The 24,765-nt window shown below is 44.6% G+C and overlaps 1 protein-coding gene across 1 annotated transcript in view; it reads right to left on the bottom strand.

Annotated features, from left to right (window-relative positions):
* The window catches only part of FNDC3B (fibronectin type III domain containing 3B), a 388,134-nt gene that overhangs the window by 301,523 nt on the left and 61,846 nt on the right, over positions 1-24,765 (bottom strand). The window contains exon 2 of the mRNA XM_065410392.1: positions 15,373-15,511. Coding sequence (XP_065266464.1) covers positions 15,373-15,483 — 111 coding nt within the window. The 5' untranslated portion in view covers positions 15,484-15,511. The remainder of the gene's footprint in view (positions 1-15,372; positions 15,512-24,765) is intronic.

Genomic DNA, 24,765 nt, shown 5'->3' with positions numbered 1-24,765 from the left:
CACCTATGGAATGCTCTCTTGGTGATTTACTGCCTTCTCACGGCATGCCAGATATCTAGCCAGATTTTTCCAGTCCTTTGTTCCTGTAGAACCCAATGTTTGCAACAAAAACAGTATGCAGCATTCTGGGTTTTTGAGAACATAAGCCATGGCCTCTCCACTTTGTCACCATTGGGGATTTCACACCAGTAATGTGTTGGATAGAAACTTTTATTTTCATTGTCTTTGGGGAATATGAAGCTTTTCACTTGCTGTGGCCCATGCAGTACTAGGAAGTCCCTCAGGCTACTGCTCAAGTGGGTCCACAGTCCTGAATCATCTAGACTTAAGGAACTAAACTCAGCAGCAGCTGTTTCTTGTGCCTCCACCACACTCTTCTCTGATCTACACTTTTCTTCAGGAATGTGCATGGCTACATCCATTTGAGATGAAGATATGGATATGGATGCTGCAGTAGCTGCCACGTCACCTGCACTCTGACTAACTGGAAGATCAGGCATCTCCTCACCACTCACATCCTCACTGGGGCCGGAAGGCTCACCGTGAACATTTGTGTCTATATATCTCAGGAGAGCTCCTTCCTGCTTAGATAGAAAAGCTTCCTTTGCTTTCTTTCTTTTTCTGAATGCTGCCCCAGAGGGGCATTTTCTTCTTTCACTCATTACTGCTGTTTTGTGCCAGCTATACTGGCTCTGAACACTCAATTGAAGGGGACAAATAAGCAGGCTGGTAGCAGGGCCTGAATGAGGGACGATATCAGGGTCTTAAGGGCCTAAGTGGCTCCTATTACTTCAGTTGACTGCCTGTTCTCCTCAAGTGGGTTCAGGGAAGCAGCAGGAAACAGGAAGCTCCCTGAGAAGCTGGTGTTAATCAGTCCAGGCTCCTGGGGGTGCTAGAGAGGTACATTAGAGGCTCCTCCTCCTCTCTCTCCTTGCAGCTCCTGCTGCTTTCTGTTATTCCCTCTCACCTTTTCTCCTGCCTGCCTGTTATGTCTCTTGTGCCCTCCTTCCTCCAGCACAGCACTCCACCATCTCTGTGCATTTAGAGCAGAGAGAATACATATGCACTAGCAGCAGGCACAATTTTCTACACTCTGGGTCCTAGTGGCACCTCAGTTCGCCTCATGGTAAGGCCTGCCCTGTATGTGAGCCATTATTTTAGGTTGCAACAATAGTTGCCTCACAGAACATTAATTAAAGTGGAGTTAAGCCAGCAGACACAGATAGGGTTGACAATGTTGTGATTTAAGAAACCTGACACTCCAGCAGGAGTGCCGGAACCTCCCCTGCCCTGCCTCTTCCTCCCAGAGGTCCCATCCCTTCCCCCAAGGTCCTACCCTTTCCCTGAAGCCTGGCCCCCGTTTGCTCCTCTCCCCCCTTCTCCTCCATCGCTCGTTGCTTTTCAGCTCTCCCGTGTTCTTCCCCTCTGCCCGGGTCAGGAGGGACTCGCCTGCGGAGCTGGGGCTAGGAGATGCAGCCAACCGGCACCTCCCCTACCAAAAGCAACTGGACTTTGGGTGTCCGGTCAGTAGATCTGACCGAACGCTATCAGGTCCCCTTTTCAACCGGACTTTCTGGTCGAAAACCGGGCCCCTGGCCACCCTAGACACAAGCCACAATAAATGGTTTGGAGGAGATAAAAATAAAGAGACAAAAGCCATTCCACCCATAACCTGTGCACAAACAACACTTAAAGACAGTTGCTTTTCTGCCTCTGAATAGAGGTGAATAATTCACAAGAGGGGGTGCTTACTTTATTGCCAAAGAAATCATGCAGAGCAAACAGATGGGATTGGATCAAGAAAATAGGAGCCTACACACAGGAGTGAGGCAAAGCAGCTGGCAAATGGAGTAACAAGGTCTTGATGATGGACCTTTTATGTATAGGGTTTTTAAACAGTTGTTTCCAGAAAAGCTATTTATCTGGCAATATAACACGGTGATGGGTAGATTAAGGTTAATCAGGACCTGAATCCACTGAATTTTTGGGGGGCCTTAGATAGACCCCCATCTCCTCAAACACACACCCTGAATGAATTAGTCTCCCTCTTACCTCCACGTCCTTATTCTTCTCCCCAAGTGAGGCAGCCTACACAGACCATGCCCACTCCAGCCAGTGGCCACCTGACCACAGTCAGCTGTGCACTGCACTTCGCTTACCTCTCTGCCTCCAATTCCTGTGTCTTGGCCTCTGTGGACTGCAAATCCCGATATTCCATAGGAACCTACATTAATCCATTCCTGACCATGTTGACTTACATTCTGCCATTAATCTTTTAACTCAGCAGAGTTATGTTGGTCCATAGACTTACTAGTAACTATTATTTAAGAGGCAGGAGTCTTTGAGACAGTCACTTTTAAAATGTCAATCATCTATCACTCAAAATGTCCACATTCTAATAATGTGGGGGTTGGTTTTTTGGCCATTAATGCATTTGGAAAATTACTGCTTTCGAATTTAAATTTAAAAATACCAAACATTTAACATTAAAGCTGTACTCCCAACAGCATCTCTAATCGATGACACAGTTAAATAAAGCAGCAATACCCTTTTCTTAGTATGTAGGTCCTCAGTCATCCAATAAACTGTGCTACTGGAGTAAAGGAAAGAAAATACCACACCTTCACATTTCCCTTTACTGTTTATGGCAGCTGCTTATGGCCATATTATAGGAAAACATTCAGAACATGCTTCTTTAGCAGACACATACTTACAAATTCACAATTGTACAGGAGGCCTTAGGCAGTTCAGAATGTGCAGGTGAATAGAGCCTAGTGATGGCCACCATGCTTCAGTGAGATTAATGACTGGATGACAAGCTTTTCTGCATCCTGTTAAAATACTACATTTCAAGCTTTTACTTCCTGCAATATTCATTGTTTCTGAGTTGCTGTGGTAACCTGATTGTAATCTAGAAGTCGCCTCACGGTATTAGCCAATCTTCAACATCCTAATAATCAATCTCACTTAAATTCAAAATTCAACATCATCCGAGTTTTGTTAGTTCATTTGACACCAAGATGGTGTCATCAACAGAAGACAGCTTATTGTCTGAACATGGGAGGGAGGCTGTTGCAGACTCATTGCCTTGGATGAGGGGAAAAGCTGATGACTCTTCCCTGACAACCGACACCAATGAGACAGCAACAGGCCCTGCATCATACAGTAGTAGTAGTAGAGTGAATCAGATACACTTTTGTATCATGCAAACAAACGCTTCATTCTGCTGTAAAGCAGACATCAATGTTAAAAGTTTTCTTATAAATACAGAATATGAAACACAGAATCTCTTTCCAGACCAAGTTGTTTTTTTCTAGGACTCATTCACTCACTAAAATATTACTTTCCCTAACCTCCAAAGTGCGGACGATTACTTTCAACACACAGGGATAATCTGAGATGTCTTTTTTTTTTCTTGTAGATTTTAAGAGATGTTTAAAAGAGAAGGCCATTAAGATCAATACCAGGGGATTAAAATCATTATAATGTATTCAAAGATGTACTGCTGAAGTGGCTATTTGTATGATGACCTATATGAACAAAATAAATATACACTTTATAACAGTTTGAAAGACATCTGACGAAAAATAAATTAACATTACCAAAGATCTACACCAAAAGAAAACAAGAGCCAGAAGTACAAGAAAAGTCATTCAACATTATAAGTTTTTTGAAACTTACAGTGATTTCTAGTAAAGTTTAACATGACTGGAAAGAATTTCCTAGGACTGAATCATCCACAAAGGTGTGAATCCAACATCTTTAATCTTAGGCCTTGTCTACACTGGCAAGTTTCTGAGCAGTAAAGCAGCTTTCTGCGTTGCAGCTCCCTAGGTGTACACACTGCCAAGCCACTTAGCGTGCAGAAACTGCGCAGTTGCAGCGCTGTAAAAAAACCACTCCGTGAGAGGCGTACAGCTTTCTGCGCCGGAGCTACAGCGCCATGGTGCCAGTGTAGACACCCTGGTCGATTACAGCGCTGCAATTGGCCTCCAGGAGGTATTCCACAATGCCAGATCTCACCTCTCTGGTCATTGGTTTGAACTCTACTGCCCTGCCCTCAGGTGACCAGCTGGCAGCCCCACCCCTTAAATTCCTTGGGAATTTTGCAAGTCCCTTTCTTATTTGCTCGGTGACGCCTGCAGTGGTCTCAGCACATCTTTCCAGGTGACCATGCCTGCTCCACACTCCAGGTGAGCCCCCACTTGGAGCAATACCGAGCTGCTGGACCTCGTCAGCATTTGGGGAGAGGAGGCTGTCCAGTCCCAGCTGCGTTCCAGCGATAGGAATTATGATACCTACAGATTTCCCGATGCAGGACAGAAAGGGGCCATGACCAGGACACATTGCAGTGCAGGGTCAAAGTGAAGGAGCTGCGGAACGCCTACCACAAGGCACAGGAGGCAAATCGCCGCTCTGGTACTGCGCCCACAAGCTGCCGGTTCTACAAAGAGCTGGACACGATACCTGGCAGCGACCCCACCTCCACTGCGAAGACCACTGTGGATTTTTCAGTGGCTCATGTGCAAGTCGAGAGTGGACCGAGCCAGGAGGAGGAAATCTTGGACGAGGATGTGAAGCAGGAGGGGGACCCAGAGGCAGAGGACGACTTGGAGGTCAGAGATGCATGCAGTCAGGAGCTCTTCTCTACCCTGGAGGAGGCTAGCCAGTCACAGCTGTTGGAGCTTGGCGAAGCGCAAACAAGAGAGGAGCCCCTGGTAAGTGGGTTTGATTTGGGGAATCACTGAAGCGAGTTGTTGGGGGCAAGAGGGTTGCAGAAAGCATGCTTGTGTCTGTATAATGCGTGTACCACCACATGCCTAGTCTGAGCGGCAGAACAGGGTGTTGATTGACTCCCTCACTTCATGGGAATCTGCCTCAAAACTCTCATGGAGATACCAGGCAATCCACTGCCGCAGGTTCTTCGGCAGAGCTGCTTTGTTTCTTGCCCCATTAACGGTAACTTTCCCGCGCCACTCTGCCGTCACCGGGGGGGGGGGGGGGGGGGGGAGGGGCATTGCTGCACATAGGTGAGCCACATAAGAGCTAGGGCGGAAGCTGCAGTCTTGGAGAAGACTCTCCCTTGATTCCCTGCTCACCCTCAGCAGCGAGATATCTTCCATAATGAACACAGCCTGTGAAAAATGTGGGGACAGTAATAATTATAAGGCCCCCCCTACAGTGCTGGCTCTTCCCAAGAGCCACCTGCCCAGTGTACAGTACGGTCCTGGAACACTGATTTCCCCTACCCCTGAGGTTACTCACCATTTTGGGGGTCTTGTGGCTCATCTGTGTTTGCCTGGGGTCAGCCAGTTAGTGATAGGTATGTGAATAGTGGCTCTGTTTTAAATCACTGAATCAGTGGTCTCTGTGTTGCAAACAATACTGCTTCTATAAAATGTGGCATTTTGGCTTCATGCATCTTTTTGCATTAATGTCCGTGAAACGCCCAGGTGATCCACAAGCGCCTGGAGAACCATTGAGAAATACCCCTTATGATTAATGTACTCGTTGGCTAGGTGGTCTGGTGCCAGAATTGGAATGTGCGTGCCAGCTATTGCCCCTCCACAGTTAGGGAAGCCCACTTGTGCAAAGCCGTCCACAATGTCATGCACATTACCCAGAATCACGGTCGTTCAGAGCAGAATGTGATTAATGGCCATGCACACTTCCATCAACACAAGTCCAACGGTCAACTTTCCCACTCCAGACTGGTTAGCGACCAATTGGTAGCTGTCTGGAATAGTGCAATTTCCACATGCTTCTCCAATGGCAGGGCAGCTCTCATTCTCGTGTCCTTCCGCTGCAGGGCTGGGGCGAGCTCATCACACAGTCCCATGAATGTGGCTTTCCTCATCCGAAAGTTCTGCAGCCATGGCTCATCAGACGTGCATGACGATGTAATCCCACTACTCAGTGCTTACTTCCCGAGCCCAAAAGCGGTGTTCCACTGTGGTCAGCACCTCCATGAATGCCACAAGCAATCTCATGTCGTAGCTACTACACGTGGTGAGATCAATATCAAACTGCTCTTGCATTTGTAGTTTAAGGAATAACTCCACTGCTACTTGTGATGTGCTCGTGAGAGTGAGCAGCATATTGGTCAACAGTGCGGGACCCATTCCTGCAGACTGAAGCGGCAGAGCAGAGCGCGTAGTACACAAACCATTGAAAGATGGCACCAAATGCAGACGGAAGCACAGGGATTGCTGGGATGCGAAGCAATGAATCACAGGGCATTGGGACAGGACCCAGGATGCCACCTAGAGCACCTAGCCCCGCAACCCCCTCTGCCTTCCCACAACTCTGAGCGGCCGAAGAGGAAGAGGATAGCTACCCAGACTGCATCACTCCGAATACCGCTGCAAGTGCCGCAAGTGTGAACACACTATTGCGCGGGCAGCTGACAGTGTGAACACACAACAGCAGTTTACCTTCAGGACTCTCTGAGCAGTGCTGTAACTGCCAGAGCTGTAACTCTGCCAGTGTAGACATACCCTAAGAGAGCTTTGCTTCTCCACTGTTTGAGGAGGAGGAGGAAAAAGGCTGTTACTTGTCTTTGGTTTACTTCTCCACAATTCATGACTGCAGCTATTTTATTACCTATATATATTTACTCAGGATTAAGTGTTCCTATTTACTTTGAAAATACAAAAACACACTGAGAAAGGGGCATAATCACCATTTAAAGCTCTGCTACCAAACCCCTCAGTCCTTACACATGAAAAACTCCCATGGATATGTTCATGGAATAATTGCCTAAGTAAGAACTGTGGGATTTGGCCATCATTATGCAAGTGTTTATTAACCAAAAGACAGCTCCCAGAGCACAACAGATAAAGCATTTCACATCTATTTTAAAAACTCAGAAATAAAACTATTGCCATGAAGTATATGTCATTCAGAATGCCAAAAAGTTTAAGCATCCCACCATTTACTGCAGAGAAACAATAATAATCTCTTACACTGGGCCACTCTTGAGTGGAGGCTAGCATGGATTGCTGAGATTTGCACTACGGCAAGCAGAGACCACAAAATGCTTTTCACTTAGGACCTTGGTTTGGGATTAACTATCTATCAGGCACCCATTAACACACACAGTGCCCCTTTGACAGGAATTTTAGAACTAGAAGCAAATGATCTTTTCAAATTCTCAGTAGGTTGTAAAGAGCCACTACTATCAAGAAAGACAGCTGGGAGGAGGGGTTGTGTGGAATGTAAAGAGTACTTTAAGCAATTCCTCTAGTCAGCTTCCTTTTACTCATAGCCCATAGTAGCAGGATCACAGAAATGCACCAACAGGTTCTCCTTTTTATCCTCCCCACATGAAGGATGACCAGATGTCCCGATTTTATAGGGACAGTCCCAATTTTTGGGTCTTTTTCTTATATAGGCTCCGATTACCCCCACCCCAATTTTTCACATTTGCTGTCTGGTCACCCTACCCACATGCCCATTTATTGTACCTTGTAAATTAAACAAGGTCAAGCTCCAAGGCATTGCTAAAATGGCTGACATTTGAAGCGTTTAAAAATGCATTATGAAATGGAAGAGCAGCCTTTGGGAGTGGCTTTGAAGCTGAAACTTTTAGGACAGTCAAAGCACTCATTAACGGTTTTGAATATTCTTCCATCATCGCCTCGGAGTTTTCTTTTTCTATTTCTGCAATGTGGGGCTTTAGGGGTGGGGATGGGGTGGCTATTTGTTCTCTTTTAAAGGTGGGCTCAGTCATCTTTTCAAAACACTAATGATCTATAAACTGCCTTATCATCTGGCATGGAACTTTGGCAGACACATGAGGGCAGCTTCCACCTCTTTTCTCCTGCATTTTCTGTCTCACATTTGACAACTCTTTTCTTCTCTGCCTGCATGAAGCCACTCTTGTCAGAGAAGAAAGTCATAATTTCCCTGTAGAAGAACTCCATTTGTCTTTTGCAGTTTCCAAAATCCATTCATATCTAAAAATCAGTCTTGGTTTACAAAAAAAACAGTTATCACCATCTCCACCATAACCAACAGCAGCAGCTTTACTGATCAATTATAAAGGTAGCAGGAGCTCTTCAAAAGCACAAATGGAAATTAGGCACCTGCCATGGCTGCTTTCAAAAATCTCCCCCTTAATTGCTTTTTCCATTTCATCTCCCAAGTACAAGATCATTACATTATTTCTTTCTGGGTTTCTTATCCAGTTGCTATAGGTGATTAGGGTGTTAACATAGTTTTTTTATTATTATTATTATTATTATTAATTATTATTATTACTATAACAACATTACCTGGGAGGAATACTTTATGTTGCAGTCAGCAATCCTAAAATGGTCACAATGGAACTACAATGGTGTCTAAGTAAGATCTAATAGATCTAATTCTTTCCCATCTTGATGTAAGTTTCTCGCCTTTAGAGTTAATGAAATTCTATGTTGCATTCTTAGGACACCTTTCATCCCAGGATCTCACAGCACTTTGCAAGTAATACCTAACTAGGCTGCACTTCATAACATTCCTGTCAGGTACTTAGGACAAGCTTTTTAAAGGTATGTAGGCACCTAAAGATGCAGACAGGCACATCTGAAAGTCCATCTCGTCGCCTAAATACCCTTAAAAAAAAAAATCTAGCCCATGGTTACTATTATTCCTGTGCATACAAATACACAGGCATAGTTTGACTTCTCCAGCCAGGCCAACAAGGCTGCGCATGAGGGACAAATTCTGCGCCTGCCTGAGGCTTGAAGTTTGGGGGGTACTCAGCTCATGGCAGAGTTGGGCTCTTTGATAGCTATGCACAGGAAGAGTGTGGGGGGGGGGAGGAGGGTGGGGGGGGTGTTGGGTGTTGATTATGTCAGGAACATGGCACAAACACCCATGGGTTGTGGACCCTTTGAAAGTCCAGGCAGTGGCGTAACAGCCACCATGAGCTGCTGGGCTGCTCTACACCCTGTCTACTGCTAGAGGCTGGATTCAGTCCCTCCCCACTGTCCTCATGTACTAATCACTGCACAGACCCTGTTTAGTCTGATCTGTGTTGGGGATAGGAAAGTTTCACTTACATGATTTACAGCACCACTCACCAAAACGGATTGATTTTCTGAGTCCCCCTCCCGCAGTGAACAAGTACCCAACAGCTTGTGGTCTCACAGTACAGCATGACATTAGCAATGCTATAGTTACGGTCAAGACGTTACAGACAGCACTTTTTAAAAATGTATTTCAATTTTCAAAGGCTGAGCCCCTAGTCAGGAAGTGACAGATTTAAGATGGATGCACATACTCTACAAATCCAACTCCTCCTCCCCACACGCACAGGTGGACAGAAGACTGTTCCATTTGGCACTACTTCCAAATTCTTTATTGACACTGTTCTCTGCAGACAGTGGGAGCATCCCCACTCCCACCTCCCGCTGCCACTACCATCACTCCAATCAAACAGGAATCAAATGGAATCTATGCAAGCCTCTAATTCAGGGCTTACTTATGCACCATGACATCAGTTCTGTATAAATAGCCAAGTTCAGAAATCCATCTGGGACAAATAGCGGCCAGGCACATTGTGACTTCTTTTGTTTATATACACTGACTAATTATGTTTGGTGGTAAGTGAACTTACTTGAAGATTTATTTCCCAAGTCCTCCAAAACAACAGAACAATATTTTGCATCCTGGAGCAGCTTTGTGACTCCAGTTCTCTTCCCAAGGTTATGCATAAGTGATTTTTAAGAGAGCTCATTGTTTCTGAAACCTAAAATCTAAGCAAAAACATAGAAGTCGAAGCATAGTGCCTTAAAATGTTTAAAAAAAAAAAAAAAAAAAAAGAAACTGAAAACAGCATAAGGAAATAAAGGTGTATTGTATACCACAGCTCATCATCCTGCAAACATACCCTTAACTTATGAGACCATGCCACCTATTTTTCACCCAGAGAGGAGGCAGCGATCGAAAAATCAATTTGGAACCAGCTGCTCCTTTGCTCTGGGCCTGGCTGCATCAACAAGTTAATCACTTATACAACAGTCTGCTTTCCAAAAAAGTGCACTCCTTAAACTACAGAGGTGATTAACAGAACTGAAGCAGAACATGCACAGTATCTGGATTAAACACTAGACTGGAAGGATATGAAGACTGACTTGGACCACACCTTACACCACCCTTGTTAATGGAAAAATATTTATTAACTGAACTTTTGCACAATAGAATGCTCCCCGCTGTTATCCTAACTGCTCCTTATGCTGTATTGTTTTTAGAGATTTTAGCTGGAACTGTTAATTTCCATCTTTCCACTGGCTTGAGTCACTACCGTAACATTTTCAATGCAGCATTTTATGTACTTTTTTTTTTTTTTTTTTTTTTTTTTTTTTAGGGATGTAATGAGGATTACAGTTGTAACGGACTGTCCCTTTACAAAGAAACCTGTTCTATTCCTCTCACTTCCGAGAAGGTTCACTAAATGCTGTTAGAGTCTGATACTGGCTACTGGGCAGAACCAGCATGTCTGAACTCCTTAATACAGTGTAACAGTGTGCATCACATACTTTGGATTCCAGACCAGCTCCAGCTCCCTTTACTCTTGTGAGTATTTCGAATTATTCTAAGGGGACTTGGGAGAGTAGGGACAGCAAATTTGGCCACGTTAAATAATTAGTGTACAGAAATAAATATTTAAAACTAAGACAGTTAAACCAAGCTCTCCAAAATGTTATTAATCCATTCTCATTTTGTGCCATGTTCAGTCTCACGGCTTTCCCACCCCTATGGAGTTCAGGCTTTAAAAATTGAAATGTATGATGACCGAGTTGTAATAATCTTGACTATAATGTCGTCATCACAACATTAACTTTTTTTTTTTTTAAAAGCACCATTTACTTTTTGGTAACTATCTGTTTAATGTGAGAAATTAATATAGCCACACAGTATTTAAGTTTAAAATTCCCTGGCATTCTGTTGTACGACACTTGCTATCTTAGCAAAATACGCTTTGGCAATACATTTATTTTTACATTTAGGAGAGTGGTTTTAGTTTTCACAAAGATGACTATGCTCTTTTAAAACAATGATTAATGTTACTAAATTACATACAGTTTGCTAATTCTTGCCAAGTTTTGCATATATAATCTCACACAGTGAAATTTCAGAACTGGCCAAATTCATTTTGCCTATGTCCCCATTCCTGCAATCTGATCCACAAAAACAGATTCTTATGCCCATATGAGACTTGCAGACACTCTACATCAGCATGAAAATATCCCACACGGATCAGGTGGCAGGATCAAGGCCTAAATTTGGGCATAAGAAACCCTAATTTACACAAGTGAACAATCAGGTATGTGTACAAAACAGGTAACCACACACCTAAGTGATCAACAGCAAGTGCTGTTGCTTATTTTGTATATGCAATTATCTGTTTAAATGCACAACTATGGATTTTAGCATGTGCACACACACATGCACACACTTGGAGTGCATAAAAATCCACAGTTTGACACTGAAACCAATCCTCTCTGTACAAAATACATATCTGTACATGCAACTATCACACGTGTACGCAGTTATTTGTTTTGTACATACAAACAAATGCCTAGGTGCAGGTATTGAAGAGAGGTATTTGCATGCACACATTTTGCAAGGGCCATTTAGGCCTCGATCCTCAAAAGGTGACCCTATCAACAATACATACCACTTCACACTTCATGTGCCCAAGTTATTTATATGATGATGAATAATGAATAACTTACAATAGAGATAAATTCTTACACACAGTGTTAGTTCTTGAGCCTCAGTTTGCATTCCCATTCCACTCCTGTGGGACAGCTAAACAATTCAGGCTATTCTCTCTCTGTGGTTTACTCTGATAAGGAATGTTACTGCCCTACTCTTTCTTCAGTTTACAAAAAGCGAGGGGAACAAAAGGGAAAAATCATTTCAAGGAGGGAAGAAGTCAGATAATACATGATAACAATAAAGCTCCTTCATTTGAGGCTCTCAAATACCTGAAGCCTCAGAATAATTCTCTGTAGTATTATCCACCTTTCTATACAAGAGAGGACACTAAGGGTAAGTGAGGTCACACAGGAAGCCTGTGGCAGAGTCCAGAAGAAAATTGAGATCTCCAGAGCCTGTTATTTACCACAATACCCTTATCTGAAAGAAGACAACTAACAATGACCAGTTCAGAAGAAAGGGAAAATCCAGTATCACTTTGTAACACAAGTACTCCACTAGGCAGGCAATTCTAAGCCTCATAATATTTGAAAGCAATATACTGCCATTGTTGAAAACAAAAAGAAAAAGGTAATTGTGCAAGAGGACAGCTGGGCAGAGTTCAGTCATCAGCATCCTTTGCTTAAAGGCATCATTCACTAAGATGATAAAATTAAACTTGCGATGTTTAGAAAAAAAGTATGTTCTGAGCTCCACAGACAGGCTTTCCAAATAACAAACTTCATCCATGGGTTACTTCTGTAACTCTGCCTGCCATTGTCAGCAATCCTGGATCTCATTTCTTTTTTAAAGTGCATTGGAACAGTTTGAATTCCCCGGTGTTTAAACCTATTGATTTTAAATCTTGCTTTAGATCTTCCTTGGACTGATTAAATCCTAAAATGCCACTCAACAAAGGCAGCTTAGACAGGTCATGATTACAAAGCTTTGTGGCTCCGCTCTTGAAAAAAATGTGTATCATCCTTTTTCCACAGAAGAGATTGTACTGGAAGACAATGTATTTTCTTTGGGTATGTCTACACTACAGCTGGGAAAATGCTTCATAGCATGGGTAGACAGACATGTGCTAAAGACAGTTGTGGCAGCTCAGTCGGCAGCTCAGGCAAGCCACCTACGTACAATCCCATCCGATCCCCTAGGTACCTATTAGGGCAGCTAGCCCAAGGTGCCACCTGTGCCAGGCCACACTGCTACCTTTAGCGTGCTAGCTCGAGCCAAGCTAGCATGTGTCTGTCTACTCACGCTGGGAAACACCCTTCCAGCTGCAGTGTAGACATACCCATAGAAAACTCATTTTCTTCTTCCATAGATATCATTGTTATTTCTGCTGCGAGTAACTCCTTTTTGATGTCACTGATTACTTCTGAGTTTTCCTGTATTCTTCAGCTAGGGAGACATCAGCAAACTGAGCTGCTTTGTAAAATGTCATCTACTGGTATAGAGAAGGAAAAGGCCTCCAAGGAATATATACCATTAGTGATATGAGAAGCTGCTAAAAGGCTGAGAAATATGGAAGAGAAGTAGTGTCAGAATAGAGACGATAACTTTAAAATGACCGCAAAAATAACAGGAGTACTTGTGGCACCTTAGAGACTAACAAATTTATTAGAGCATAAGCTTTCGTGGGCTACAACCCACTTCTTCGGATGCATATAGGATGCTCTATATGCATCCGAAGAAGTGGGTTGTAGCCCACGAAAGCTTATGCTCTAATAAATTTGTTAGTCTCTAAGGTGCCACAAGTACTCCTGTTATTTTTGCGGATACAGACTAACACGGCTGCTACTCTGAAACCTTTAAAATGACCAGAGATGATCTTCTGGATCTACATTAACAAAGAATACCCCAGAAAACTTAGTTCCTATTAGAACATGCATATATACAAACACAGAGAAGCTGGTTTATCCCAGTGAAGGCTCTTTTACATATAGCAGGGGTGGCCAAACTTACTGACTCTCCGAGCTGCATACGACAATCTTCAGATGTTCAAGAGCTGGGGTGTGCGTGCTGGTGCTCTGGGCTTCAGCCCCACGGTGGGGTGGTGGGGGTAGGGGGTTCTGCCCTGCAGGGGGGGCACCTGCGGACTTCAGCCCTGCAAGCAGTGCCTTTCTGAGCTCGGGGCTTCAGCCCCGCTCCTGCTGAAGCACCGAGCCCCGGCAGGCGCACCCCAAGGGGTTGAAGCCCCAAGACTCCCCTCCCTGCTAAGCAGAAGAAGCCTCTGGCCCCACCACCTCACCACAGGGCAGAAGTCCTATGGGGCCCCTCCCCCCACATCTGACAGGCAAAAAATGGAGGGGACATGGGAGAGGGGGGGGGCTCTGTGAGACACATTTTAACTGTAAAAGAGCCTCATGCGGCTGGCGAGCCACAGTTTGGCCACCCCTGACATATAGTTGGGCAGAATCTGGATGCTAGAAAGTAGATTTGATCTTGTTTTAATACCTTTCCAGAGAAAAAAGGTTAGTCTATGTTCCTGATTTATCAAATAAAGCTGCACTTGACTCAAAAGCGGATCCTGTATTCTCACAGTCTGGTTGACCTTTATCTGTTTTTGTGAACAAAATGCAGAAGCAATTCAAAACAGTAAGCTGATCTGAAGTACTGTATCACAAATATTTGTAGCTCCTTAATTCATTCAACTTCTAAAGAAGTCCTGTTAATAAGTCCAGATGCAGCTGTTTAACTACTGTACAGGAATGAAGCTGTTAGAAGCCTGCAAGTTCTTGCAAGGTTCCCAGCAGAGTACGCAGTCTTCTATACGCCATAGTGAAATGCTGCATCTCATGCACACCGTATATCAACTCCCTTCCTTACTTGCAAAGTGCACAGAGTAAAAAGCGATGGGCACCGAACTGGTGTGTCTGATGCTCTTCATCATGATAATTAGGCACCTCTCTTGGGGACCTACTAGCAATATTAGGCTGCTGTCACTTGGTGGCTGAGCGCTTATTAACACAAGATCAGATTTCCCTGTGCCCCGGTCTGGCTCAATCCTTTTAAATTGATGACTAAACAAGTATGTACAACATTCTGTACATACACTGTTCAGAATTAGCCTCTGTAGAAAAAAGTAAGCATAAAAGATGTATCCGTTCTGTAAACATCATCTGGAATATTATAAATCATTTCCATAACTTTTCCATCATTAGAAGTACATTGGAGAGTTGTAAATACAAGTCTTAAAACCACAACCGTATATTAGCAAATACTGCAACATTCAAATTCCAAAACAGAAATTTCATTCAAGAAATCTATTGTACATGAGTTTAACTAATTTCATGGAGCTCAATCAATGTCTATTTCACCTCAAAATTCATGTCTCGAGCTCTTTTTTATAACCTTTCCTGAGGAGAAAAAAATTATCATTATTGGAGACTAATCTAGATTCAAGATGATGGTTCAGTATCTTTTCAAAAAGGATTTAAAACACCAGATGGAACTGATCACTGCAAAAGCAATGATGCAATACAATATCCAGGCCTCAGTGTAGGCATTCCAGTATTTGAGTCAAATTCTGCCCTCAAATACATGGCACAGTTCTCCGTGAAGTTAATGGGAGCCAAACACATGCGCCAAGGTCACTATTTGGCCCTTAGATAGGTCACATTCAGACCATTCAATGGCTCTTAAATTCCCACTCATCCCACAAAGCTTACTGACCTGCTGTGATCCGTCTCCATTCACTATGTGAGGCATCATGGCTACCTCCCCATTCAGCAACGGTGGCAGCTCCAGCGGGATTTGGTCGGTCATCATCATTGTGACGTACATTCATGGAGAATTTTCCTCAACGGGCTTCCTGCAAGACAGACATGTTTTAAATTACTTTTCTTTTAAATGTAGACTAAGAAAAATCTATTCATACTTCAGTAGGGTGGTACCCTTCCCATTAAGACTACTTGCTTAAAAAGGTATATCCTGGGCCGAGGGAAACTGGATGAGAGGACTGTTAATGGCTTTCAGAACATGTCATGGATAAATCCATTGCTTTCTAAGAAACATTCTAGAATTAGTATTCAGCAAAATAAACATGGTGAAGTCTTAACTCTTTTTCTTCAGGGCTTTTCAAGCATTAATATCTTCAGCCAGAGCCTTCATCCCAAATCTTAAATTTCTGAATGATAGTATGAGTAGCTTATGGTTCAGTTTGTTGATTTGTAACAACACAACGCTCACACTGTAAGGTAGTTCTTGGAATCTGCTTCCTTTGCATATTTAACATTCATAAGAGATTCAATTACTCTTGACATTAAGATACAGCAAGTGCTTTTAATCCCTTGATAGCACTTCTACAGACAACGTGAATTGTAAGAAGAGCAAACTTTCAATTTTCAGTGGTCCCCACTTAATTGTGACATAAGTGAAGACAAAGCTCTTGCCTAGAATCTTATCCAACATGTAGAAAGTGGACCACTGTGTAGGACAGTACGTAAGAAGAATTTGTAATGAAACACACTACCTTCACTATAATACCATCCCTCGCAGATAATTATTTGAAGTGTTACATAAGAAAAGTTGCTACAAATCAAATGAAAGCTTTGTAATAAGAAGATTTATAATTCAGTGTTAATAGTAGCATCATGCTGTTTTACAAGGCAATAATCCAGTCCCTTAATGAATAAATGACAGGACCTAAAGTCAATAGTTTATCCTGACAAAGGAAGCAGACTTTTGCACAAATCCCCATGGTCCTAATGCTAATTGAATTTATTTAATGCCTTTCATGCCAAAGAATCCTGAAATGCTTACAAATGATTACTATACAACATCAATAAAATTCAGGTAGGAAAACCTATCAATTGTGGTGAAGTGTAGTAACCAGGTAGGTAATTGGCACACACAATGCTGAACAGCTCTGCACAGAAGGGAAATTGGAGGGGGGGGGAGAAGGGGAGACAACAAAGGAAACCCTATTTATGTGGAAAGTGTTGTAGGATCTAATGTCTCCGTGGAATAGACAGGACTTTGCTCTTTAAAGTTACAGCTATAAGAGCCATACTATATAAATAGTGTGGAATTCAATTTATCTGCTATAGGAAGGGTAAGAAGCTGAGTCAACCCTGCCAGGATTAGAACCTGTGGTTCCATGGAGTCTAGATAGTTATAACCTGATACACAGACCATTAAGCCACTCCCTCTCCTGCTGCTAGTATTTAAATTTAGATTTTTAAAAGCCATGTTTAAATGTAAATGGATGGGAAACTAAACTACGCTTTCTCTTCACCATTATATACTTATTTACTTAGATTTGTTGAAAATGAGCCCATCCAGAGCTCAACATTAAAATCCAGTCAGCTGCAGAGCAATCTAACTACCAGAGAATAAATCAGACCATGAGTGAATATTCTGATCAACTGTGACAGCCCACTTGTGTAACGAGAATCATCAAAGTGACTATTTAAAACTCTGCACCCCTTAAGCTGAATAGTGTTGAACCTTTCACTCTTATCATGTAAAGCATCTTTACACACAGAAAGTAATGGTGAACCAACCTACATCTCTTCTAAAACAAGCGTCCTGCTCACCACCATTACCATTCCTCTGGCATATATCTGTAAAGGCTATTTTGATGTAGCTGGTGCCAAATTTGCATGATTCACGTAGTTCTTTCTGATGTTCTCACTACCCTGAAAATACAGCTTTTCTAATTGTCACTCCAACTTGATATAAATAGAGGGCATCTATTTCAAAATGAAAGACTCTCCTCCTTTTATCTGAGACCCAATTATAAGACTCAAATTCTCACCAAGTTTTGAGGAGTAACATAAGGTAACAAACAAAAGGCAGATATATATCAACTAGTGATCAGCTAAACAATAAGTCCATGTCTTTGTGCTTTAAGTCTCATTCTAGGCCTGGGTCAAGCATTAGTGTGGGCCTATATCACAACCCTATACCATTTACCCCACATATTGACCCACAGTGACTACACACACAAAAAAGGAATCTGGAAACCAAATCCCTCCCTGGCTCACAACATCAAGCACCATGATCCAACCCATCCATCATCTGACAAAATCTCCTTGGCTCTGAAACGTAAAGCTGGCAACTGATAAAGTCTTCTCTACTTGTCACATGAGCGACACACGTCTGCTTGAGGCCCCCCACACCTTTCCTCACCAAGGCAGTTTTGCCAACTCTCACAATTTTTACTGCGAGTTTTGCAATATCTCAGGGGCTTCTTAAAGCCCCAGGATCCTGGAGCCAGGTGATTACATGAAAATCTCAGCTTTTTTTTTTTTTTTTTTTTCCCCTCATGATTGTTGAGAAAAGTTTGAAAATATGAACCCTACAAGTTCAAAACCCAGAATATAACTCAAACTCCAAAATTATTTTAAATCTCACAATCATTATTAATCGCTGGGAATTGGCAATACAACCAAGGCCCTGCAGAACCTAGCTGTAACCATTTTGTGTCCTGGTTGTACAGATCACTTAGGAAAAAACATGACTAGTTGTTTTCCAATTAAATTGGATTAATTCATGCAACAGCTAATTGTATCCCTGGTCCATGAAGACTTTCAATGTGAGTTCATCAATCATACATAGAGGATAGCTTCACAATACTGAGCTTTTTCTGGCATTTATTGGCAAGCCAATCTAGAGCACATATGTCCTCAATTCATTCCTGTTTTTTTAAGGTATATATATAACTTCATGAAGGAGTTCTGAAAGGACTGCAAGGCTGACAGGAGCCATTATAAACACATTAAAATGCACATACAAATCCATGACAAATCCATCCAGTCTGAATCTGGAAGTTTGAGTTTTAAAAGAGACATTTTTAATCTCAAAATAATGCAATGCCATTTTTATTTATTTAAACATAGACTGTAGTTTGAAACTATATTTTTCCATAGTAAATTTCCCCACTCCAGGCACAACAAACCAATGTGCTGACATGTATTTGCTGAATGTCATTATTTAAAGTTTAGTAGTTGCATTCTCACTACGGCCATGTCTACACTAGCCTTTTTTTTTTCAGAAAAGTTTCCTCCTATTGCCAATACTGGTGCAACTCCACCAATAATGGCAACACTAGTTGTTGACAATGCACTGTTGGCCATTGGCATTTTCCAACACAGTCGTTTAGACCTGTTCTCTGCAGGGTTAGATAGCATGCTGTTGAAATCACTGGCAACCATAGGAACCATCTCTACACTAGGTGGAAGTGCACCAGGTTTTTAACAATGGTGAGAAATTTTCACCAGAAAGCCCTAGTGTAGATACAATTGAAGTCCCAATTGAAATTATACCACAGACTTTAATGTATCAAGCCCTAAAGTTTTAGAACCAGTTTCATATACTGACCCATTAGGTTTCTCTTTCTTATTGATTCTTGATTAACAAGAGAAAACAATGTATCTTTCAAATTTGCCAACATCCCCGCCACAATGCAACAGTTGCTCTCACACAACCAATTTCATTAATTTGATTGACATACACAGGTCAGTATGCAAGCACTGTGATCAACTTTGTCTCTAAGAAGTAAAGCACATTACTTGCAAGAAAACTCAGGCCAAGGGGCTGGGAAAACAAATTCAGAGTTCAGGACATGAGAACTTCTCTGCTTTGCTTAAAATATGAAATACCATATACTAATCCAAAGCCTGAATCAAACAAAACCCCAACGTTTTTTCTGGTTCTAAAAAGTTGAATAAATTTAAACTTTTAGAAAATATTTCCTGTGTGTCTGCATTCCCTGGGTTTGGCTGGAACAGGATACGGAAATACCACTATTCAGTGAGAGACACTGTGTTTCCAAGCTAGTTATGTCCAGGAAATACTAGAAATTTCATAAGGTTTCCAGCTCAGTTTCTTGACCAAGGAAGTAAGGATAAGCATCCGAGCTTTTGGATGTTTTTCCACCCAAACTGAGCTTCCAAACCTTTTGATGTTTACTAGTCAATACTGTGAACCTGATCTTCTACTTTGTAATGCAATGTCCTACCTCTCACAAAATAAGTTGATGATCCTTAAGTTTCCTTATTGATTCAATATGTGAATTAGTAATACATATAGTAGTTGCATATGACAACAAATGGAAACTTAAAAACACAGAGAAGAACAAAGTAGAACTATCCAAAACAAATTTCCATGTATGATGAATTAAGATGACCCAATGTGTTAAGACACAGTTATCCTTAAATTCCAAGAGGAGTTTAAACACATTGAGATAGCCTAACGGTCTATTTTTTCTTAGAAGGTTTTTACTTCACTTTAATTATGGTACAAGCCAAGATAATTCATGATATTTCCACCTCTTTCTTTTACAAAACTAAAAAACCTCTTCCAGCTAAGGCAGACGGAATTTCAAAATGAGAACCTAGCAAAGTAATAGTTCTTCTAAATATTGAGCTTTATGAAATGGTTTCTATAAAAAAAATGTTTACCTACCTTTCGTAACTGTTGTTCTTCGAGATGTGTTGCTGGTGGCCATTTCATTCTAGGTGTGCGTGCGCCCACACATGTGGCCATCAGAGATTTTTACCTTAGCGGTACCCGTAGGGCCAGCTGTGGCGCCCTCTAGAGTGCCGCGCTTATGCCGCGATATATCAGGCGCCACCAGCCCACACCCTCTCAGTTCCTTCTTGCCGACAATTCCAACAGAAGGGTAAGAAGGCGGGTAATAGAATGGACATGAGCAACACATCTCGAAGAACAACAATTTGAAAGGTAGGTAACAGTTTTTTCTTCAAGTGCTTGCTCATGTCGATTCCATTCTAGGTGACTCACAATAAGTATCAATGGAGATGGACTCGGAGTTCACCATCGTGCAGCTAATAGCAGTGCTCTGTCAAAGCCAGCATCATCTTGAGCCTACTGGGTCAGCACATAGTGCAACGTGAACGTATGAACGGACGACCAGGTGGCAAGACAAATTTCTTGGATCGGCGCCTGCACCAGGTCAGGACGCTGAAGGTGCCTGTGCTCTAGTGGAATAAGCCGTCACAATTGTCGGCGGGGGCACCTTCGCCAGCTCGTAGCAGTAACAGATACAGGCTGATACCGGGCAACCCTACATCCTGTCTGCGACAGCAACAAACAATTGTGTTGACTTACAGAACGACTGTGTTCTATCAATGTAGAAGGCCAGCATCAGTCTGACATCCAGCGTATGCAACCTGTGCTCCTCATCTGAGGCATGAGGCTTCGGACAGAGGACCGGTAAGTAAATGTCTTGGCCAGTGTGGAACTGAACTGGGAAACAACCTTGGCCAGAAAAGCCAGGTGCGGAGGCAGCTGGACTTTGTCCTTGTAGAAGACTGTATAAGGTGGCTCCGACGTGAGCACCCTGATCTCGGACACCCGCCAGGCCAAAGTTATAGCAACCAAGAAGGAGACCTTCCAGGAGAGAAGCAAAAGGGAGCAGGAAGCTCAGGGTTCGAGCAGCAGGGAGCTGGGGGCACGAGCTTCGAAAACACAAGATTCAGGTACCATGGGGGGGGACAAGGTCCTGGATGTGCAGGTAAAGGCGCTCCAGACCCTTTAGGAAGTGCGTCATCATGGGATGGGTGAAGATCGGCCTGTCCTGAAGTGGAGGGCGGAACGCCAAAATGGCGTCCAGATGTACCTTGACCGAAGACAACGACAAGCCCTGAAGCTTAAGATGCAGCAAATAGTCCAGAATGTCCTGCAGTGGGGCCTCCTCTGGACGAATGTGCTTGTCCGAGGCCCAATATGCAAAGCGCTTCCACTTTGCCACATAGGTAGCCCTGGTGTAAGGCTTCCTTCTGCCCAGGAGGACCTGTTGGACTGCAGCGGAGCACTCTCGCCCACCCGTACTTAGCCACACAGCGGCTACACCATCAGGTGCAGCGATGCCAGATTCAGGTGCAGCAGATTGCCATGGTTCTGGGACAGCAGATCTGGTCGGAGAGGTAACTGCAGCGGGTCGGTCACCAAAAGACTCAGTGCATGACGAACCAGTGCTGGCGAGGCCACTCCGGGGCTATGAGAATGATAGATGCTTTGTCTTGCTTTACCTTTAGCAGGACCCTGTGGATAAGCGGCACTGGCGGAAAGGCATATATCAGCATTCCCGACCACGGAATCAAGAAGGCGTCTGATAGGGATCCATTGTCTCTGCCGTGCAGTGAACAGAATACGTGGCACTTTCTGTTCCATCTAGATGCAAACAGGTCCACCTGGGGAGTCCCCCACCTTCGGGGATCAGGCTGACCATTTCCAGATGAAGGGACCATTCTTGGTGAGACGAGAAGGTCCTGCTGAGGTGACCTGCCAGGACACTGTTGCTTCCAGGTAGGTGGGTGCCCGTGCCCACCAGATGGATGGATGCCGCATGCAAAAGTTCCAGAGGCTGAGCACCTCCCAACACAGGGCCGAAGACCTGGCGCCGCCCTGCCTGTTGATGTAATACGTTGCAGCCGTATTGTCCACGAAGACCTGCACCACCTTGCCTCTCAGGTGGGGCAAGAACATTTCACAGGCCAGGTGCACCGTCTTGAGCTCCCTGACACTGATATGAAGGGCTAGAATGCTGCAGCCAGCGGCCCTGGGTGTTGAGCTCACTTGGGTGGGACCCCCAGCCCAGGTCCGAAGCGTCTGAGACCAGGGTGAGCAACGGTGCTGGGGACACAGAGGGAATGCCGTGCAGCACTGACTTGGGACCTAGCCACCAGTCCATGGACAAGAGGACATGGTTCGGTACCGTGACCACTCGGTCCAGGAGGTGCCTGCTGGGAACATAAACCGTTGCCAGCCACATCTGCAGGGGTCTCAAATGAAGCCGGGCGTGACTGACCACGTACGTGCTTGTTGCCATGTGGCCCATCAACCGCAGACATGTGTAGGCCGTGGTGATCAGATGCCTCCTTATATGGGCTATGAGATCCGACATGGCCTGAAAGTGTGCTTCCGGAAGGAAGGCCCTGGCTGACATGGAGTCAATAACCACTCCGATAAACTCTATGCACTGGACCGGCGTTACCGTCGACTTTCCTTTGTTTATTAACAGGCCCAGGTCACTGCAGGTGGAGCGCAACAGATCAAGGCTTCTTTGCACCTGCTCTGGAGACCTGTCCTTGATGAGCCAGTCATTGACATATGGAAAGATCTGGACCCGCCCCCCCCCCCCCCCCCAACGTCTGAGGTAAGTTGCTACCGGCACTATGCATTTAGTGAACACCCCTGGGGCCGAGGACAGGCTAAAGGGTAACACCGTGAACTGGAAGTGGCGCCCATTCACTATGAAACGCAGAAAACGTGTGTGTCCTGGGAATATGGAGACATGGAAGTAAGCGTCTCTGAAATCGAGAGCAGCGTACCCGTCCCACGGATCCAGGGAAGGGATAATGGAGGCCAGGGAGACCATGCGGAACTTTATCTTCTTGAGAGACTTGTTGAGGCCACGCAGGTCCAGAATGGGTCTGAGGCCCCCCTTGGCCTTCAGAATTAGGAAGTATCAGGAATAGAATCCTTTTCCTTCCATTTCCTCAGGAACCACCTCCAAAGCCCCCAATTGCAGGAGCTTGTAGACCTCCTGAACCAGGAGTTGCTCATGAGAGGGGTCCCTGAAAAGGGACGGGGAAACGGGGGGGGGGGAGAGTAGGGGTATCCAAAAACTGCAGGGTATAGCCACGAGATACTATGTCCAGGACCCAGTGGTCCGACGTAACCCATGACCAGGCCACCCAGTAAGGAGAAAGACGGTTGAGGAAAGGATAGGCAGGATCCGGACGGATGACTGGGGTGTCGCTCTCGAGCGCACCCTCAAAACGATTGCTTTTGGCCCCCTAGGTGTTTAGCGGGTCCGGACTGGGCTGGCAAGCGGGAGGAAGGAGGGTGGCAACGGCTAAACCCAACGTCCCTTCTTCTTGCAGATCCCTGACGGGCTTGCCAAGGTCTTGATGACAGCAGAGGCCAGAATGGCTTTCTAGCAGAATGTGGGGGTATGCATGCCCAACGAGCGAAGGGTAGCCTTAGTGTCCTTCAACCCATGTAGCCTGATGTCCATCTAATCAGAGAACAGCCCAACTCCATCAAAGGAGAGGTCCTGAATTGAGGCCTGCATCTCCTGGGAAAGGCCCACCATCTGGAGCCAGGAACTGCGGCGCATGACCATAGCCGATGCGACCACCCTCACCGCCAAGTCCCATGCCATTTGCAGGGAACATCTGGCTGCCGTGGTACCTTCCTCTACCAGGGTGCCAAACTCTTGAGCCTGACCCTGAGGAAGGGAATCCTGGAACTTTTTAAGACTGTCCCAAAGATTACAATTATAATCGGCCCAGCAGGGCCTGATGGTTTGCCACCCAGAATTGTAGGCTGGATGTTGAATAAATTTTTCTGCCAAATAAATGGAGTTTTTTGGCTTCTTTATTTTTGGGAGAAGGGCTTGATGCTCCCTAAAGTCATCCGGGGGGCTAGCTCTGGAAGGTTCCGCACCCGCCTTGTACGGGGAAGATGAGGAAGACTTGGTCTCCGGTGGAGACACTGAGGGTTTGGCTGCTGCAGGAGAGGGAGGTTTAGGGGTGGGTACGGGATCCTGACCTCTGAACGGGCTTCCAGTACTGGGCCCAATGCCAGTAGGACCACCGTCTGTTGCTCCTACGCGGCCACCAAGGAGCAATGCGAAGGGGGCATCATCATCACTGGAACGCCCCATGCTCCCCAATACAGCTATTGCATTGGCCACTGGCCTTGCTGCCACTGCGGTGCCGTGGACGACAGAGTAGGCTCCGGTGCCCAGTCCCGTCACTGAGACCAGGGCAATGGGCTGAACTGGGCTTCCGTGCCAGAGGAACCACCTTCCGGCAACCAGGGAGGAGCTGTCGATGCCTGAGTCTGTTTACTGGTCATGGCTTCCCGTGATTGCTGGCCAGGCGTAACTGACTGGTGACTATACCGGTGAGAGTGGTCCCGGTGCCTGGGAGACCTGCGTCAGGGGGAACGGTGCCGGGGGGACCAGCAATAAGATGGGGAGCATTTCCATGGTGCCGGCGATGGGGACTGACGTCTAGAGATAGGTCAGCGAGAGGGTGAATGATGCCGGTCATAGTATGCGGAGCATCGACCCCGTGCCAGTCCAGG

Source organism: Emys orbicularis, chromosome 9 (assembly GCF_028017835.1).
Source record: "Emys orbicularis isolate rEmyOrb1 chromosome 9, rEmyOrb1.hap1, whole genome shotgun sequence".
NCBI lineage: Eukaryota > Metazoa > Chordata > Testudines > Emydidae > Emys > Emys orbicularis.
Note: the sequence above shows the minus strand (reverse complement) of the source record. Positions and strands in the feature narration are given on the sequence as shown.